Below are 19,053 nucleotides of genomic sequence, written 5' to 3'. Positions count from 1 at the left end.
GTGGGTCACAATAAAGCTGTGATACATCAGTCTATTGATGTCTCCATTCCAAGCTCTTCAGGCCACCCACAAGAATCCCTTCCGCCCGACGGAGTTAAGCGTAGGACTCGGTAATCAAAGGCTTTCGCGTAACTCAATGGAGTTCAAATTTCAACCAGAGAATATTTCTACCATTCGCGTAGCGAGGGCCAACTTTCGCCGAATTACGAAGGAGACCAATCAGAATCATCACCGTGAATTCCTGAACACTATATACCGTTCCACAAATCCACAATAGAATTGAAGACCATAATTAGGACTTTTTCAAGAGATGGGAGGCGCTCAGCTACCGGTGTAATTAAGAACGGCTGCATATGTACATTGTACATTGTCCAGATAATAAAGGAACATTTGATGCTGTGAGCGTCCCACCACCTATGATGCAGCCTTATATAATTTTAGTGACGTTTCTGAGAGGAGTAATTCCTGCTACAGTTCAACCAACGAGATATAAAACTGTCCCTTCTCCATGTGGAAAGGGAATACGTCATGGTCTGCTACTTACGATGGTATTACATCTGCGATTTTGGAGCCGATTTTTAACATATTTTTCTCCACTTCACCTTTTTAAGCATTTTTATACACTGAAAAGCCAAATAAACTGGTACACCTGCCTAATATCGTGTAGGGTCCCCGCGAGCACGCAGAAGTGCCGCAACGCGCCGTGGCATGGACTCGACTGATGTCTGAAGTAGTGCTGGAGGGAATTGACACCAAGAATTCTGCGCGGCTGTCAATAAATCCGTAAGAGTACGAGAGGGTGGAGATCTCTTCTGAACAGCACGTTGCAAGGCATCCCAGATATACTCAATAATGTTCATGTCTGGGTAGTTTGGTGGCCAGATGAAGTGTTTAAACTCAGAAGAGTGTTCCTTGAGCCACTCAGTAGTAATTCTGGACGTGTTGAGTGTCGCACTGTCCAGCTTGAATTGCCCAAGTCCGTCGAAACGCACAATGGACATGAATGGACGCAGGCGATCAGACAGGATGCTTACGTACGTCTCACTTGTCTGAGTCGTATCAAGAAGTACCAGGGGTCCCGTATCACTGCACACGCCCACACCATTACAGAGCCTCCACCAACTTGAATAGTCCCCTCCGAACATTGCAGGGACCATGCATTCGTCAGGTTGTCTCCATATTCTTACACATCCATCCGCTCGATACAATTTGAAACGAGACTCGTCCGACCAAGCAACATATTTCCAGTCATCAACAGCCCAATGTCGATGTTGACGAGACCAGGCGAGGCGTAAAGCTTTGTGTCATGCAGTCATCAAGGGTACAGGAGTGGGTCTTCGGCTCCGAAAGCCCAATTGATGAAGTTTCGTTAAAAGGTCCGCACGCTGATACTTTTTGATGGCCCAGCATTGAAATCTGCACCAGTTTGCAGAAGGATTGCAATTCTGTTACGTTGAACGATTCTCTTCAGTCATCATTGGACCCGTTCTTGGGGATCTTTTTCGGTCCGCAGCGATGTCGGATATTTGATGGTTCATCGGATTCTTGATATCCACGGTACACTCGTGAAATTATCGTACGGGAAAATCCCCACTTCATCACTACCTCGGAGATGCTGTGTCCCATCACTCATGCGCCGACTATAACAGCACATTCAAACTCACTTAAATCTTGATAACCTGCAATTGTAGCAGTAGTAACCGATCTAACAACTGCGCCAGGCACTTGCCTTATACAGGGTGTTACAAAAAGGTACGGCCAAACTTTCAGGAAACATTCCTCACACACAAATAAAGAAAAGATGTTATGTGGACATGTGTCCGAAAACGCTTAATTTCCATGTTAGAGCTCATTTTAGTTTCGTCAGTATGTACTGTACTTCCTCGATTCACCGCCAGTTGGCCCAATTGAAGGAAGGTAATGTTGACTTCGGGGCTTGTGTTGACATGCGACTCATTGTTCTACAGTACTAGCATCAAGCACATCAGTACGTAGCATCAACACGTTACTGTTCATCACGAACGTGGGTTTGCAGTCAGTGCAATGTTTACAAATGCGGAGCTGGAAGATGCCCATTTAATGTATGGATTAGCACGGGGCAATAGCCGTGGCGCGGTACGTTTGTATCGAGACAGATTTCCAGAACGAAGGTGTCCCGACAGGAAGACGTTCGAAGCAATTGATCGGCGTCTTAGGGAGCACGGAACATTCCAGCCTATGGCTCGCGACTGGGGAAGACCTAGAACGACGAGAACACCTGCAATGGACGAGGCAATTCTTCGTGCAGTTGACGATAACCTTAATGTCAGCGTCAGAGAAGTCGCTGCTGGACAAGGTAGCGTTGACCACGTCACTGTATGGAGAGTGCTACGGGAGAACCAGTTGTTTCCGTACAATGTACAGCGTGTTCAGGCACTATCAGTAGCTGATTGGCCTCCACGGGTACACTTCTGCGAATGGTTCATCCAACAATGTGTCAATCCTCATTTCAGTGCAAATATTCTCTTTACGGATGAGGCTTCATTCCAACGTGATCAAATTGTAAATTTTCACAATCAACATGTGTGGGCTGACGAGAATCCGCACGCAATTGTGCAATCACGTCATCAACACACATTTTCTGTGAACGTTTGGGCAGGCATTGTTGGTGATGTCTTGATTGGGCCCCATGTTCTTCCACCTACGCTCAATGGAGCACGTTATCATGATTTCATACGGGATACTCTACCTGTGCTGCTAGAACATGTGCCTTTACAAGTACGACACAACATGTGGTTCATGCACGATGGAGCTCCTGCACATTTCAGTCGAAGTGTTCGTACGCTTCTCAACAACAGATTCGGTGACCGATGGATTGGTAGAAGCAGACCAATTCCATGGCCTCCACGCTCTCCTGACCTCAACCCTCTTGACTTTCATTTATGGGGGCATTTGAAAGCTCTTGTCTACGCAACCCCGGTACCAAATGTAGAGACTCCTCGTGCTCGTATTGTGGACGGCTGTGTTACAATACGCCATTATCCAGGGCTGCATCAGCGCATGAGGGTGGATGCATGTATCCTCACTAACGGAGGACATTTTGAACATTTCCTCTAACAAAGTGTTTGAAGTCACGCTGGTACGTTCTGTTGCTGTGTGTTTCCGTTCCATGATTAATGTGATTTGAAGAGAACTAATAAAATGAGCTCTTACATAAAAAGTAAGCGTTTCCGGGCACATGTCCACATAATATATTTTCTTTCTTTGTGTGTGAGGAATGTTTCCTGAAAGTTTGGCCGTACCTTTTTGTAACACCCTGTATAGGCGCTGCCGACAGCAGCGCCGTATTCTGTCTGTTTACATATCCCTGTATTTGAATACGCATGACTATACCAGTCTCTTTGGCGCTTCAGTGTAGAGGGCAGGGCAGTCGCATTGCAAAGATTTGGTTTCATATTTCTCAACAATGAAATGAAATGATCGTATGGCATTTATTGGCCGGGATATCCCCTTCGGGTTTCGGTCGCCGTATTGCAAGTCTTTTTAGTTGACGTCAGTTCGGCGACTTGCGTGTCAATGATGATGAAAATGATGATGAAGGACACACAACACCCAGTGCCCTTCCGGGAAACGAGCGGGGCCCCCTTGCGTGGTAGGCGGTAGCGCTACCTCTGCGCTGTGGAAGTGGACTTCTCAACTATGTAAATCACAGACAAAATACATTTTCAGTATGATTTTATTATTTCTGGCGCACTGTACGTGTAGTATAATTTTTAATTTGTACAAACTGTCAGCAGACGCCGACAATTTCATAGATTGTCGCACTCAGGTTGCAATGTAATCATGTCTCATTTAGTTTCATAACTGGCCTTTCACACACACATAGTCATCGAAGTATTTTATCATGTTTACAACCTCATTGTGGGGACGTGGAAATTCTTTCCGAAAAAAATAATGTAGACCCGTAAAGGAATTACCCTTTTAAACAGGAATCACACTGCAGATCAATCAGTTGCATCTACACTTGTAGTTGAAACAGCGTGTGGTCTCAACTACATATGTAAGATTGGAAGTGTCCTCAACACGTTTAAAGAACTTTCCTTGTAATTCTTTCAAGACCACTATGAATTCTTTTTAGTGAGCTCAGAGAAATGGACGGTGTTCTTTTGTCAGAATTTGTCCCTTCCACAATGCGATTTTGTTTTTAAATGCATTGCCATCAAATTACAAATAAGTTGCATCATGTTGCAACGTCTTCCTGTGGATAATATGCTTTATAGTCCACTGAAAATGCGGGGCCTGCAATTAAATCGAGACGTTCTAATTTTGGTTCCTGCTTTCCTTCTTCTTCAGAAATTCAACAACAGCGGGTTTTAAATCGCAAAATCGTTCCAGGCGTACTGTTAACTTAACCAACTTACTTTGTAGTAATATACGGCGGTGTCCAAAAAGTCTTTCCGCATTACCGTATGATCGTTAGCCGCGTGTGTCGTATGCCGCAGTGTATATACCGAAATGAAACTCAGTGAAGTACAAGTTTTTAACTTATTGAATATTCATTTTTACCTAAAAATTTTCACATTAAATGTTGAAAGTGTCCCCCTGTTGTTGAATACACAATTCAATTCGTCTAATCAAGTTTCCAGACACAAGTTTGTTAATCAAATCTCGCACAGTATTGCGATGTGGGAGTGTTGCCTCCGTAAAAACTGAATTAAATGTTTGACGAACTGAAACTGTATTTACCGTCAGCTTTGAACACTTGTTCGACTAAAAACACACGTTCTTCAATGGTTAGCCTTTAAACAGTGACAAAAACAAAACGAAGGAACTAAACTTAAACATTCACGTCAACGCCGGCTGGTGTGGGCGAGCGGTTCTAGGCGCTTCAGTCTAGAACCGCACGACCGCTACGGTCGCAGGTTCGAATCCTGCCTCGGGCATGGATGTGTGTAATGTCCTTAGGTTAGTTAGGTTTAAGTAGTTATAAGTTCTAGGGGACTGGTGACCTCAGATGTTAAGTCCCATAGTGCTCAGAGCCATTTGAAACTTTCATGTCAACACGTAACGACACACACACCAACAATACTAGGGCTAACAATAACACGGCACTGCGGAGAGACTTTTTGAACACACCGTATAAAGTATCCATATTCTTCGTTCAACCCCATCGAAAAGTGTTGCAATCAACAGTCCAACAATGCGATTGACTTCTGAAAATTTACTATTTGTACCAACAATTTCGTCACGTGCTCCATGCCTGCAAATTTAACACTTAATGCTTCTTGATATATAGAACAATGAATTGCAACTGTCTATCTGTAATTTTTTGCTCGTCAACTAAATCTTTAAATTCTTTCTGCATGGCGTTGTAACATCGTTCCATAGCAATCCTGCAGTGCCCGTCGATTATGCGACTGCGTAATAGGTATTGAGAACTCTCATTCTTCTCTTCTGCCATTCCCATTCATTTTTAAAGACTTGCGACGATCGACCACTAGACTGCCTCTCTTTGTGCAAACAACCAGTGGACCTGTCAACTTACTTTACATCACGAAACAAATAGCGAAGGGTAAACAGTACTCACACCATGATTCTGCCGAACTAAAGAATGTCATGCCAACCGAAAAATGCTGCCTTGCAATGCTAAATGAGATGCCGTGTACTGTCTACTTCCAAGAAGGACTGAGCAAAGCTGATACAGGCCAAGCCACAACCTGCACGAGTCCAGCACGGCACATCGTGCTCCTATGAAGTTTTGCACATCATGACCGATCCTGATCTAGGTCTTTTCTTGTAACGATAAAATGTTCCACCTGTTTGTCAGACTATATGTCCCGCTCATCGCCCTTTCTTAATAGAAAAAATCCTGCAGTGTCTGATAAACAGTAGATTTATTGCAAGTGGCCAAAAGTCATGGAAAAGCGCTCAATGTGATGGATGTCGTCGGCTGCTGAAGTCTATGCCGTGTATTTGCTGAACATTTCTGTGCAATAGTAAAGACCTACATCAGACAGTGTTGACCGTGGGACCCTGAAATCTTATATAATCTCCAACATTCAACAACCTATACGTCTTGCACCGATTGTCCTCCATCGTTCAAAACCGGTTAACTCGCATCATGCTGCATGTTTACTACACACCAGTCTGTAACAGACGACATGGATTTCGTGTCTACGCTCGGCCCATATGCAGCATCTAGCTGCACCATTCCAACTTCATGTAGTGAACGTCATCAAATGCGACAACCCTTCCCATGGCTTTTGATAACTGAATTTAAAATCAACACACGTTTGAGAAAGCAGATTTTGTTGGATAGTTTATTTTGATCCTGCAGAGTTCCCTTCTCACACAAGACCACAGTGTATTAACTGAAACTGTTTACACTGAGGACATCGGACCGAGCGAGGTGGCGCAGTGGTTAGCACACTGGACTCGCATTCGGGAGGACGACGGTTCAATCCCGTCTCCGGCCATCCTGATTTAGGTTTTCCGTGATTTCCCTAAATCGTTTCAGGCAAATGCCGGGATGGTTCCTTTTAAAGGGCACGGCCGATTTCCTTCCCAATCCTTCCCTAACCCGAGCTTGCGCTCCGTCTCTAATGACCTCGTTGTCGACGGGACGTTAAACACTAACCACCACCACCATGAGGACATCGCAGTCATAATACACGATTTCTATCGGCAGAGATACTGCCTCACAAACACTGTCTGATCAGAAGTACGGACACTTCTATGTAATGCGGCTGGATGTCACAATCTACAGCTTGTCGTCTAGTGGCTGGCGTTGCTGCTTCTGGATCACGGGGTCCCGGGTTCAATTCTCGGCCAGTTCGGGGATTTTCTCCGCCCGGGGACTGAGTGCTTGTGTTTTCCTCACCACTTCAGCATCATTCAGGAAAGTGGCGAGACGGGACAGTGAAAAGATTAGGAATCTGTACAGGAGCTGATAACCACGCAGTAGGGGTACCCCACAAATAAAATATCAACATCATCACCAGATGTCACAAGTGATGGATCCCCTAATATAAACGGTGGCGGGGCGTATTGTGTTGTCAGTAGAGAACCAGTAACAGCAGAATTGGTCGGTCATCAGAGCTCAGTGACGCCGAACGTAGAATAGCCACTGGGTGTCACTTGTGTAAAACATATGTCGGACATTCCAATCCTTCTAAAGCTGCTCAAGCCGACTTTTGGTGATGCGGTTGTGAAATGAAAACGCGAAGGAACAATCACAGCTAAAGCACGACCAAGCAGATCTCTTGTACTGAAGAACAGGAACCATCGAGCAATTGGAAGGATTGTTGTAAAAAATCGCACTTGAACAGCGGAAAGAATCATTTGTGAGTTCCGAAGTGCCATCAGCAGTCCAGCTAACACAAAGACTATGCGTAAGGATTTAAAAAGAATGAAGTTCAGTGGTCGAGTAGCTTCTCATAAGCGACATACAAATGTAGTTAGTGCTAAGCGTCAACTGAGGTGGAATGAAGAGAGACGTTACTGGGCAGTGGATGACAGAAAACGAGTGACGAATCACGCTATACCCTGCGGAAATCCGATGGAGCACGTTACTTGCCATCATGTGTGGTGCCAACAGTGAAGTACGGCGGATGTGGTGTTACGGTATTGGGTGCTTTTCATGGTTACGGTGGGCTCGCCTTATCACGCCTTAGATAAAGCTTAACGCGAAAGAATATGAACACAGTTTACAACATTCTGTACTGCGTACACCAGTCGAACATTTCGGAGACAATGATGATTGGATAGTCATTGGGTGTCACTTATGTAAAAAATCTGTCTCTTCTGAAGCTGCCACAGTCGATGCGTTTGTCACAAAGTAGGGCTCTTGATATTTTTAAAAATATCGTGAATACGATATATCGATATTTAAAAACCAAATATTTTTTGCCTCTCGATGTATCTAAAAGAGGCATCGATATATAAATGGAAGAAATATCGAGGTAGTGGCCTATAAAAATATCGGCTGCACACTGTAAATATACTACCTGTTCGATTTTCTCTGCCTCGTGATGACTGGGTGTTGTGTGATGTCCTTAGGTTAGTTAGGTTTAAGTAGTTCTAAGTTCTAGGGGACTGATGACCATAGATGTTAAGTCCCATAGTGCTCAGAGCCATATACTACCTGTTTTAGAGATGTATATTGAAGTATTGATTTATTATTAGATATTCTGTACATCAACAAGCTAGCAGCCTGCGTGTCCGCCTTAGAGCGAGAACTGAAAAGAAAACGATGCACGTTCATGCTTGGCGATAACCACTTTGCTTACAATTGTAACTGCATGTAAGTCTCAGAATAAAAAGTGTTCGATTGGTCAGTTGTTCGGTTTCGTCACATATCGGGTTTGTCGGGAACAGTTCATTCAGACTTCCCCGTTTTGTCATTTCTGCCGACGCCAGCGACCTAGCGGTTGTAGTGTCGTAATTGCGTGGTGAAGCTAAACGTTCACCGCCGAACGCCGATTCCGTCACCATCTCCCCTCACACGTCTCAGCCCACCGCAAAAACCAATCTTGTCGTTCAGATTTTTGTTCATCATTTTCAGCAGCTGTTTTTGAAGAATGCCGACGTGTAGAAATAGCACAGTAGTTGCGTTAGTTTTTTTCCTTCGGATGTTCGAGTCCTCCCTCGGGCATGGGTGTGTGTTGTCCTTAGCGTACGTCAGTGTAAGTTCGATTAAGTAATGTGTAAACCTAGGTATAGATGACCTCAGCAGTTTGGTCCCACAGGAACTTACCACAAATTAATTTTTGTGACGCGTCTGGTGTGCTATTTCTTCACATCGGAAATCTTTTTATTCTATTCACACCGCCACCCCAGTACAATCAGACTTCTTCTTTTGCGCCACGTATACTTGCTTCATACATTCATATAGAGAGACTGGATGTGATGAAAGCTCAACAGTTAGTAAGACTACTTCACGCAATGAATGTAAAATTATGTTCTACTACAATTTCAAAAGAATGACTTTAAATATTTACCTAAAATTGTGAAAAAATATAAAATAAAAGTATTGGCACTCGATATCGCCATTTTGATATCGATATATCGGGAGGAAAAATATTGTCGGTATATGTTGTTGTTGTTGTGGTCTTCAGTCCAGAGACTGGTCTCAGGCAGCTCTCCATGCTACTCTATCCTGTGCAAGCTTCATCTCCCAGTACCTACTGCAACCTACATCCTTCTCAATCCGTTTAGTGTATTCATCTCTTGGTCTCCCTCTACGATTTTTACCGTCCACGCTTCCCTCCAATACTAAATTGGTGATCCCTTGATGCCTCAGAATATGCGCTACCAACCGATCCCTTCTTCTAGTCAAGTTGTGCCACAAATTTCTCTTCTCTCCAATTCTGTTCAGCACCTCCTCATTAGTTATGTGATCTACCCATCTAATCCTCAGCATTCTTACGTAGCACCACATTTCGAAAGCTTCTATTCTCTTCTTGTCTAAACTATTTATCGTCCACGTTTCACTTCCATACATGGCTACATTCCATACAAATACTTTCAGAAACGACTTCCTGACACTTAAATCTATACCCGATGTTAACAGATTTCTCTTCTTCAGAAACGCTTTCCTTGCCATTACAAGTCTACAGTTTATATCCGATACCTTTTTGGAAAAAATATCGATATTTTATCAACAGCCCTACCATAAAGCAATCTCTGGGAGGCAATAATTTGTGGACAATAACATTCCTGAAATAGACTGGTGTGCCCAGAGTTCCGACATTAACTCAATGGAACACCTTTGGGATGGGTTAGGGCGTCGCCTCCGTTCCAGAAACCAGCGTTCAAAATCACTACCTTCTCTGGTTTCTGCTGTTGAAGAAGTATGGGATGCCATTCCTCCACGGACATTCAGACTCCTCATTGAAAGTGTCCGTAGTAGTGTTCATGCCGTCATAATGGCGAAGCGCGGACACATCCCATATTAATAACCGGATTCTTTTGGTCAGACAGTGTGCTATACAGACCGCGACGTCTTTAGATTCCGCCTGAAAGATCCCCGGTCTTCTACTATTTATTGTGGTGATGTTATTGCGAAAGAACGTAATAAACAGAATTTATTAGCGATGCTTCCTTTCCTGCTGGTTGCTAATGGAAGAAAACCGCTAGATCCACGTGGCGTGAAATATGCTTACTCTTCCATCCTTCACTCTTCCCCTGCTCTCTTCTACATCCTGCCACGTGAACAAAATGAAATTAGCGCTCCCCACCAGCTCTGGCAAGTTAGCGTCATTAGTACGTGCTAAATTTCCGATGACGCAATTAGGATGGTGCTGTTTCTACGGAGCCCGAAGATCAGGTCTGTGCATACCAGGAACCGTTACGTGATTCAAGACTGCACAAAAGATACATCTTACCGATGATCTACCGACTTTTTAAACAAATGTAATAACGTGTAAAGATGTAGTCATCTATGGGTGGAAATAAATCCTTCCCTTCTCTACGAACTGTCTTTTACAGCCTCACGCTCCTAATTTCAGTCTTAGATATATAAAAGCTATATCTTTTGGGCCATCTGTGTGCCAAAAAATTGAGACAATCTTAACTTAAGAGACATCTGTGAGCACGTCGGTACATGGTCACATGGCTTGCGCCCCGGAGCTACTAAGACCTTGCAAGGTGGTGTAGCAGTTAGTGTACTGACGGATGTTTCCGGTTAATTGGGGTTTAAATCTTCAATCGGTCACCCTAATTTTCATGTTTTACCTAAATCGCATGAAAAGGGTGACGAGGCGGGTACTTCAGTATGATCGTAACCAATGTTCTTCCCTATCTTTGTCCAACCAGAGCCGTCTCGTGTCAGCTCGATGTCATTGGGGCGTTACCCCTAACCTCCCTTCCTTTTCGAAGAAAGTAAAGTTACCAGATAAAAGCTCAACGACGGGTGGCCACGTTTTCATAGTGTCACAATGGTTCGCGAATCTACGTGACAACTTTCGGAATTCAAGCAATAGATCAAATGAATGGTAGGCTTGACCAAACCGTGTTTTATTTTAATCTACCCGTTATATCCCTTTAGATAAGTAAAGCATTCTATGACATAGTACAGGGAGAAGTAGACAGAAAATTACTGCTAGGAGATGCTCAAATGTTAGCGAATGGCGAGGAGCTAACGAGAGTTGCGAGAAAGAATAAGCAGGCACGAAATAACGAAGTGCCGCCGGCGGCGAGCACATGAGACATCGATACCGAGCGAGGTGGCGCAATGGTTAGCACACTGGCCTTGCATTCGGGAGGACGACGGTTCAAACCCGCATCCGGCCATCCTGAGTTAGATTTTTGGTGATTTCCTTGCGTCGCTTAAGGCGAATGCGGGGATGGTTCCTTCGAAAGGGCACGGCCACTTCCCTTCTCCATCCTCCCTAATCCGAGCTTGTGGTCTGTCTCTAATGACCTCGTTATCGACGGGACGTTAAACACTTATCGCTTCCTTTGAGATGTAGATGTTAACTAGGAACTGGGCAGTGCGTGGCACCCAAACCAAGATATCCGACGTCCGTGAATTGGGAGGCCAGCGGCTCCGTTTGAGGAAAAGTTATATGGAAATGGCTGGTAGAACAGTGAAGGAATTAATTACCTATGCTTCTGAAAGGACAAATTATACGTAATGATCTTTAATGAGGACTATCCGGAAGGTAAAGTTAGAAATGAATGAGAAAAGATATCTAGGATTTCTTTACTGCACAACAATATTCGTAGACAAACGGAACACGATTTACTTGTACATTTTACATTTGTGAAATAAGTTTAGAGCGAGAAGAATAGCAGCTGAATTTGTAGTGTTTCACCATTCATAGTGTGGTATTAACACTAGCGTTCCAATCTGGGACCAAAGTTCATGCGGGTATTCGATTTGTACGGTCAATGAAAATATTAGCTGCAGAAATTGATTGCCAGTCTACGGAAAACACGCGATTAAACACTACATCGTCGTAAAATGCTGTGGGGGAGGGGGGCATTTCAAACAGGAGTCTCGCTGGAGTTGGTTTCGCAGGCAATGTGCGAATAATGAAGGTTGACAAAAAAAGTGTAATACGTTCGATAATAGACAACAAGTCTTTATAAACTATCATTTCGCTTTTCTTTGCTTCGCCGTGCGGAACACACACGAAGATGCTGGTCGCTGAACCCCTAAAAGTACTGTAAACTGAGACATGAAGTGTATCATGTTCTCAGTCTCTCTTAAATGAACGTTAACTGATGTCTGCTCAAAACTATATCTGTCCAATACTTAAGATCACAGTTTATCCAGAAAATATGCCTTCCCACACCAATAAGCCATATTAATTGGGATATACTGAATTGGTTCATGAATTTTTGTATTTACAGTAGTTGGAGACGACGATTGAATGGACACAGAATAAAGAAACAGAAAATTAAAAAATGTTTAGAGACTTCTGAAAAACTAAATAATATTTTCAAACAAAGATTCCAATCTATCCGAAACTGAAGTCTTAGAATCAATTAGTATCACCAGATTTGATTTCTGGTAGTCTGACACGGACATGAGAAAACCATTCGTGACCGGAAGGCTGCTCGGTGAGCGGTGGACAGGTGCGCGATGGGACTTATTCGGAGAGATGGGGAAAAAAAAAACTGGATCAGAGGAAAGAGTGAAGTGTAAACGTAATTATGACTGTCCTGAAAATTAGATGCAGGTGGACGGGACGTGTAGCTACGCGAATGGATGATAGATGGGCGCAGGAAATTCTTTGCTGGATTCCAATTGATCTGAAAATACCGAGGCGATGACCTAACGGAAGGTGACGAGATGACATTGCGTCAGTCGAGATAAGAGGGGGAAAATAAATGTATGAAGGAAGGTCGAAAAGATGTCCTTTCCAAGAAGACCTTCCTAAGCTCTCTATGAAGAAACACAACGCAACGTGCGATCATAGAGTTTCGAATTATACAGACCAGTTGGCATTTCTGCTTAGTAAAGTCACACATTGGTTCAGTTTTCGGCTATTAAGTCATTTCTACCTTCGGCTGTTGAAAGCTGTTTCTACCCGCCTCTGTGAGTATGGTTTTGGGATGTTTCCCACATTCTTGTACTAGGCTGCTGGTCTCGTGTTACACTTCACCCAAATAAGGCGAAAATGTCTGTTTCTAAACAGTGGACACTAGACGTAAACATTAAAAAAACTCTTATTCAATTTTGATCCCGTCTATAACAAGTCGTTTCCATACAAAAGTCAGATCTGACTACGGTAATGAATTTATTGTATTATTTTCATGTCTTCTATTATTTAATGTTGAATGGCGTAGTTAAAATTGAAGTTTACGTCTAGTGTCTCCACTTTGAGACACATTAGTTTGGTATTCTGTTATTTTTGTTGATTACAACAGTATTTTCTCAATCGTGCTTTCTTTAGATTGCTAACTTCAAGTGTCAACCTATCATTATTGGTATATTATTATTGTTTAATAAGTCATTAAATATCCTGGATTTAATAACGAGGAGGACGTAACTTCACACCGTTGAATCACGAAGTTACCAATTAGATATCAAAGTAATCTAGCTTGAAACCCTCGAGTGAATACCAATCAGTCGTCTGATATACATTAAGTATTCCTGTCGAAATTAGTTCTTGAGGCGCGATACTTACTGAAGCTCACCGAAACAGTTGTATCAAAAATATTAATTTTAAAATCTTGCTTCCTCTCGGATAAATTTCTGCAAACGCCTTGTGTGCTGCCTTGGACCGTTCGTACATCTGCACCTACAAACATCGCACATCACCATATAGCGCATGGCTGAGGAGACCTCTTACTACTAATCATTTCCTTCCCTGTCCACTCGCAAAGTGAGCGAGGGAAGAACGACTGTCTACCATTTCTAATCATTTCCTTTCCTGTTCCACTCGCAAACAGGGTGAGGGAAAAACGACTGTTATGTGCCTCCGTATGAGCCCGGTCCTTACGCACAATATGTGTTGGTGGCAGCACAATCGTTCTGCAGTCAGCTTCAAATGTCGGTTCTCTAAATTTTCTCAACAGAGATCCTCGAAAAGAGCGCCGCCTTCCCTCCAGGGATCCCCATTTGAGCTCCAGAAGCATCTCCGCAACACCCGCGTGTTGTTCGAACCAAGTGATAACATATTTAGCAGCCAGCCTCTGAATTGCTTCTATGTCTCCCTTTAATCCGATCTGGAACGGATCCCAAACACTCGAGCAGTATTCAAGAATAGGTCGCGCAAGCATCCTCTATGCGATCTCCTTTACAAATGAACCATTCTTTCCTAAAATTCTCCCAATAAACCGAAGTAGACCGCTCGCCTTCCCTACCACATTCCTCACATGTTCGTTCCATTTCATATCGCTTTGCAACGTTACACCCAGATATTCAAACGACGTAATTGTGTGAAGCAGGACACTACTAATGCTGTATCCGAACTTCACGGGTTTCTTTATCCTAGCCCTTGGTGGCCGTCTGTCGGAAATACCTGTTCTCTAAACCTCCTTAGTAGTGTCTCGCGAAAGGAACAACTTCTTCTTTCCGGGATTCCCATTTGAGTTCTTGCGTAGCTCTCGCGTGTTGATCGAACCTAGCGGTAACAAATTTAGCAGCACACGCCTGAATTGCTTCGGTGTCTTCCTTTACTCACACCTGGTGGGGATTCCAAAGATTTGACCAGTGCTCAAGAATGTATCGCACAACTGTTCTGTACGCAATCTGATTTATAGATGAACTCCATTTTGCTAGAGCTCTCCCAATAGACCGAAATCGACGTTTCCATCAACAGATCTTACGTGCTTGTTCCATTCCATGCTGCTCTGCAGTGTCAAGCCTAAATATTTAAATGACATGACTATGTCAAGCAGCAAACCACTAATACTGTATTCGAATATTACACGATTGTTTTTCTCACTCGTCTGCATTAATTTACATTTTTCTACATTTAAACCAAGCTGTCGATCGGCAGCAGCAACAGCCAGTGACAACACCGAAGATGCAGTACAGCATTACCCCAAGAGCTACATGGCTACTCTGCCATTTACACTAAAGTACCTGAAGATGGTTCATCCAACCACTTGCAGGCTGTTTCTCTACCGTTCCAACTTAAATAGTATGCGGGGGAAACAAACACCTAAAGCTTTCCGTGCTAGATCTGATTTCTCTCATTTTACTACGACGATCATTTCTGCCTCTGTAGGTCGGTGTCAACAAAATATTTTCGGATTCGGATGAGAAAGCTGGTGATTGAAATTTCGTGAAAAGATCTTGCCGCAACGAGAAAAGCCTTTGTTTCAACGGTTACCATCCCAACTCGCGTTTCATGTCCATGACACTCTCTCTCCATTTCGTGATAGTACAAAACGAGCTGCCCTTCTTTGTATTTTTTCAATGTCCTCCGTCAATCTTTTCTGGAAAGGATCCCATACCGCACAACAAGATCCCAGCAGAAGACTGACAAGCGTAGTGTAGACAGTCTCTATAGTGCACTGGTTGCATCTTCTCAGTGTTCCCCCAATAAAACGCAGTCTTTATTTCACCTTCCTTATTATATATGTCGTTCCTACTTAAGTTGTTCGTGATTGTAATTTCTAGGAATTCAATTGAACTGGCAGCTTTGAGGTTTGTATTATTTATCAGGCACGCAATTTGACTGAAAGCCGCTTGTGAGGAACGATGTCAAAAGCCTTCCGGAAGTTTGTGAATACGGAATCAACTTGAGATTCTCTGTCGATAGCACTCATAGCTTCATGACAATAAAGAGCTAGTTTTGTTGCACAAGAACAGTATTTTCTGAATCCGTGCTGTCAATAAACGATTTTCTTCGAGGTAATTCATAATGTTCGAATACAGCATATGATCTAAAACCCTACTTCAAATAGAGTTAAGTGATATGGGTCTGCAATTCAACGAATTATTCCTATTTCTTTTCTTGGGTATTGCTATGACCTGTGGATTTTTCCATTCTTTAGGTAAGTATCTTTCGTCGACAGAATCTAGACTGGAAAATTAATCTTTATTAAGTGATTTGAGTTGCTTCGCTACACCGAGGACATCTACTCTTAAGTTACTCGTGACGGCAGTTTTTTATGCGAATTCTAGAATATTTTCTTCGTCTTCTTTTGTGAAGAAATTTCGGAAAACCGTATTTAGTAACGCTTTTTTGACAGGGTCATCGGTAACATTATCATCGCTGACGTGCAGTGAAGGTATTGACTGTACCTTGCCACTGGTGTACTTTACATACGAATAGCATCTCTTTGGATTTTCTGCCAGATTTCGAGACAAAATTTCGTTGTGGAAACCATTAAATGCGTCTCGCATTGAAGTTCACGCTAAATTTCGAGCTTCTATCAAACTTCGCCACTCTTGGGTTTTGCGTCCTTTTAAAAGTGGCATTCTTTTTCGTTGCTTCTACAACAGTGTTCTGATTTGTTTTGTGTACATGGGGCATTAGTTCCTTCTCTTATTAATTCATATGAATCTGCCAATACTGTCGATATCATTGCCATGAATCTAAGCCACGCTTGATCTACGCTTGCATACAAAGGAGTCCAGAAAAATGTAGACACTCTTTGATAGTTAACATATTTGGAATAAAATGACATATCGTTGCAATTTTGCGCGGTAGCGTAGTTCAGTGTTTTCTCAACAGATCTTGGCCCGTGTTTTCCAACAGATGACAGTGTAGCAATGAATGAAGTAAGATTGTCGTTTGAACAACGCAAGGCCGTATAGAAATGGTACTGGAAGTAGGAAGACATGATGAAGGTACAATGGCAATGGCATAATTTGTAGGTAACTCAGCTACCAACACGTACAACAATTTATCGTATTCGGAAAAAATTTATAGCCGACGATATTGTTCAGGATGAGCATAAGGAAAGGTCTGACCGATCAAATACATCAAGAGTCCAGATTTCAGCGCTTCTGTGTTGCAACATTTTACTAGATCACCTCAAAAATCTGTGAAGCAGGGTGCATATGAAAGCAGGGTTAGCCGATCAAGCAGACGACGAACTCTGAAGGCAGCAAAGTGGAATAAGTATATTCCAATATCGCTTTACGTTACGAACAAGAAAGGAGTACTGCGTAGATGAACGGTTTGCAGGGATGTTTATCTGGTCTGACGAACGTGTTAATCTACCGGGTGCTGATGTGTGGTGTCGTTGGCCCATTCTTCTTTAAAGGCACCGTAACTGGCGAGGTATATCTTCATATGTTGCAAATATCGATTTTACCTGCCGCCTGAGAGTGTTGGAAATGGAAGATTTTGCCTATGACAAGATGGCGCTTCGTCTCACTGCTACAGAGACTGTCAGAGCTTACTTGGATGGAAATTTACCTGGACGATGGACAGGTTGAATAGGAGCTGTCTAGCACCCAACACAGTGTCCAGACCTGACACCTGTTGACTTCTCTCTATGGGGACCTCGGAGAATGAAGTTTATCAAGAGAAGCCAGCTACACTGAACGACCTACGAGAAACCATCGAGGCTCCCTGTGCGGTTAGCACACCGGCAACACTAACAGCCGTATTTCGGTCAACAGTTTAGTGGCATCGACGTTGTTTAGTTGCCAACGAGTGTCACTTTCAACACATAACCGGTAGTTCAAAAATGGTTCAAATGGCTCTGAGCAGTATGGGACTTAACTTCTGAGGTCATCAGTCCCCTAGAATTTAGAACTACTTAAACCTAACCAACCTAAGGACATCACACACATCCATGCCCGAGGCAGGATTCGAACCTGCGACCGTAGCGGTCACGCGGTTCCAGAATGTAGCGCCTAGAACCGCTCGGCCACACCGGCCGGCCTTAACCGGTAGTTCTTGCGTGATATTGGCAGAGCTTACCCAGGCTATGGCAAAACGGGAATTTTTCCCGTAGCGTACACATCACATGGGCTTTCACATGACGACAACATCGGCGACGAGTAAGGTAAGTCTTCTCCTTCGTAATTACAACAAGTATTTTTGTAACGCTCTTCTTTCGTCGTTGCTGTAGTGACCACCGTAAACATGCTCATAATGCCCGCCACCAGAGTCCCGTGATCGATTTAGGATCGCACGTTCGATATGTATCGTTTGGACCCCGCGACTTCTATAGGGTATCTTTCTTGGAAATTACCAAATAACCTTCCCCCCGCGCAAGAACTGTAACGGTATGTCATTTTGTCCGATAGTACTTATTATCAAAGAGTGTCTAAATTTTTCTGGGCCCCTCTGTAGTTAGTTTGGAAGGAATGGAGACTGTCTCTTAGGCAGGCGTCAAGCAAATTTTTATCTGGGTCGAGATGAAACTTGTCAAACATTTCGTGTGTGTGAAATAACGATTGTCAAATAGAAGACGTACAACTACAGACGTGACGGTTGTGGGGTTCGTACCTGCTCCATGGGGAGCTGGCCGAGGGGCGCGGGCGGCGGCAGGCGCGAGCGCAGCGTGGGCCCGTCGAGGCGGCGGAGCTCGGGGCCCGCCTTGGCCGCCAGCCGCAGCTCGTACTCGGCTGTCGGCACGCACACCACGAACAGCATGCCCGGCATCTCGGCGCTGACTGCCCGCCGCGCGCGGAGACTGCGCCGCCGCCGGCCGCTCGGGATGCGTCTGCACTGCTGCCAACATCCGCCACCTTTCAAACCGTCTGTCCAGGATTGCCAATGTCCCTTATAGTAGATGATTTCCCTTACTTGGTGGTAAAAAAATTAAGCCTTCTTGTTTTGCCATCAGTTCCTCCCGCCACGAATTCCTCTCCTGTGCTAACCTCTTCATCTCAGAATAGCACTTGCAACTTACGTCCTCAATTATTTGCTGGATGTATTCTAATCTCTGTCTTCCTCTACAGCTCCCTCTAGCACCATGGAAGTCATTCACTCATGTCTTAACAGATGTCCTATCATCTTGTCCCTTCTCTTTATGAATGTTTTCCACATATTCCTTTCCTCTCCGATTCTGCGCAGAACCTCCTCATTCCTTACCTTATCAGTCCACCTAATTTTCAACATTTCGTCTGTAACACGACAACTCAAATACTTCGATTCTCTTCTGTTCCGGTTTTCCCACAGTCCATGGATCACTGCCATACAGTGCTGT

At 43.7% G+C, this 19,053-nt stretch overlaps 1 protein-coding gene across 1 annotated transcript in view; it reads right to left on the bottom strand.

Moving 5' to 3' along the window:
• LOC126252951 (uncharacterized) overlaps positions 1–18,360 on the bottom strand; it is a 258,753-nt gene extending 240,393 nt beyond the window's left edge. The window contains exon 1 of the mRNA XM_049953965.1: positions 18,351–18,360. Within this exon, the coding sequence (XP_049809922.1) occupies positions 18,351–18,359 (9 nt within the window). The 5' untranslated portion in view covers position 18,360. The remainder of the gene's footprint in view (positions 1–18,350) is intronic.
• Positions 18,361–19,053: the final 693 nt, after the last annotated feature.

This window comes from Schistocerca nitens, chromosome 4 (assembly GCF_023898315.1).
Source record: "Schistocerca nitens isolate TAMUIC-IGC-003100 chromosome 4, iqSchNite1.1, whole genome shotgun sequence".
Taxonomy (NCBI): Eukaryota; Metazoa; Arthropoda; class Insecta; order Orthoptera; family Acrididae; genus Schistocerca; species Schistocerca nitens.
This window is presented reverse-complemented; position numbering and strand designations above follow the sequence as displayed.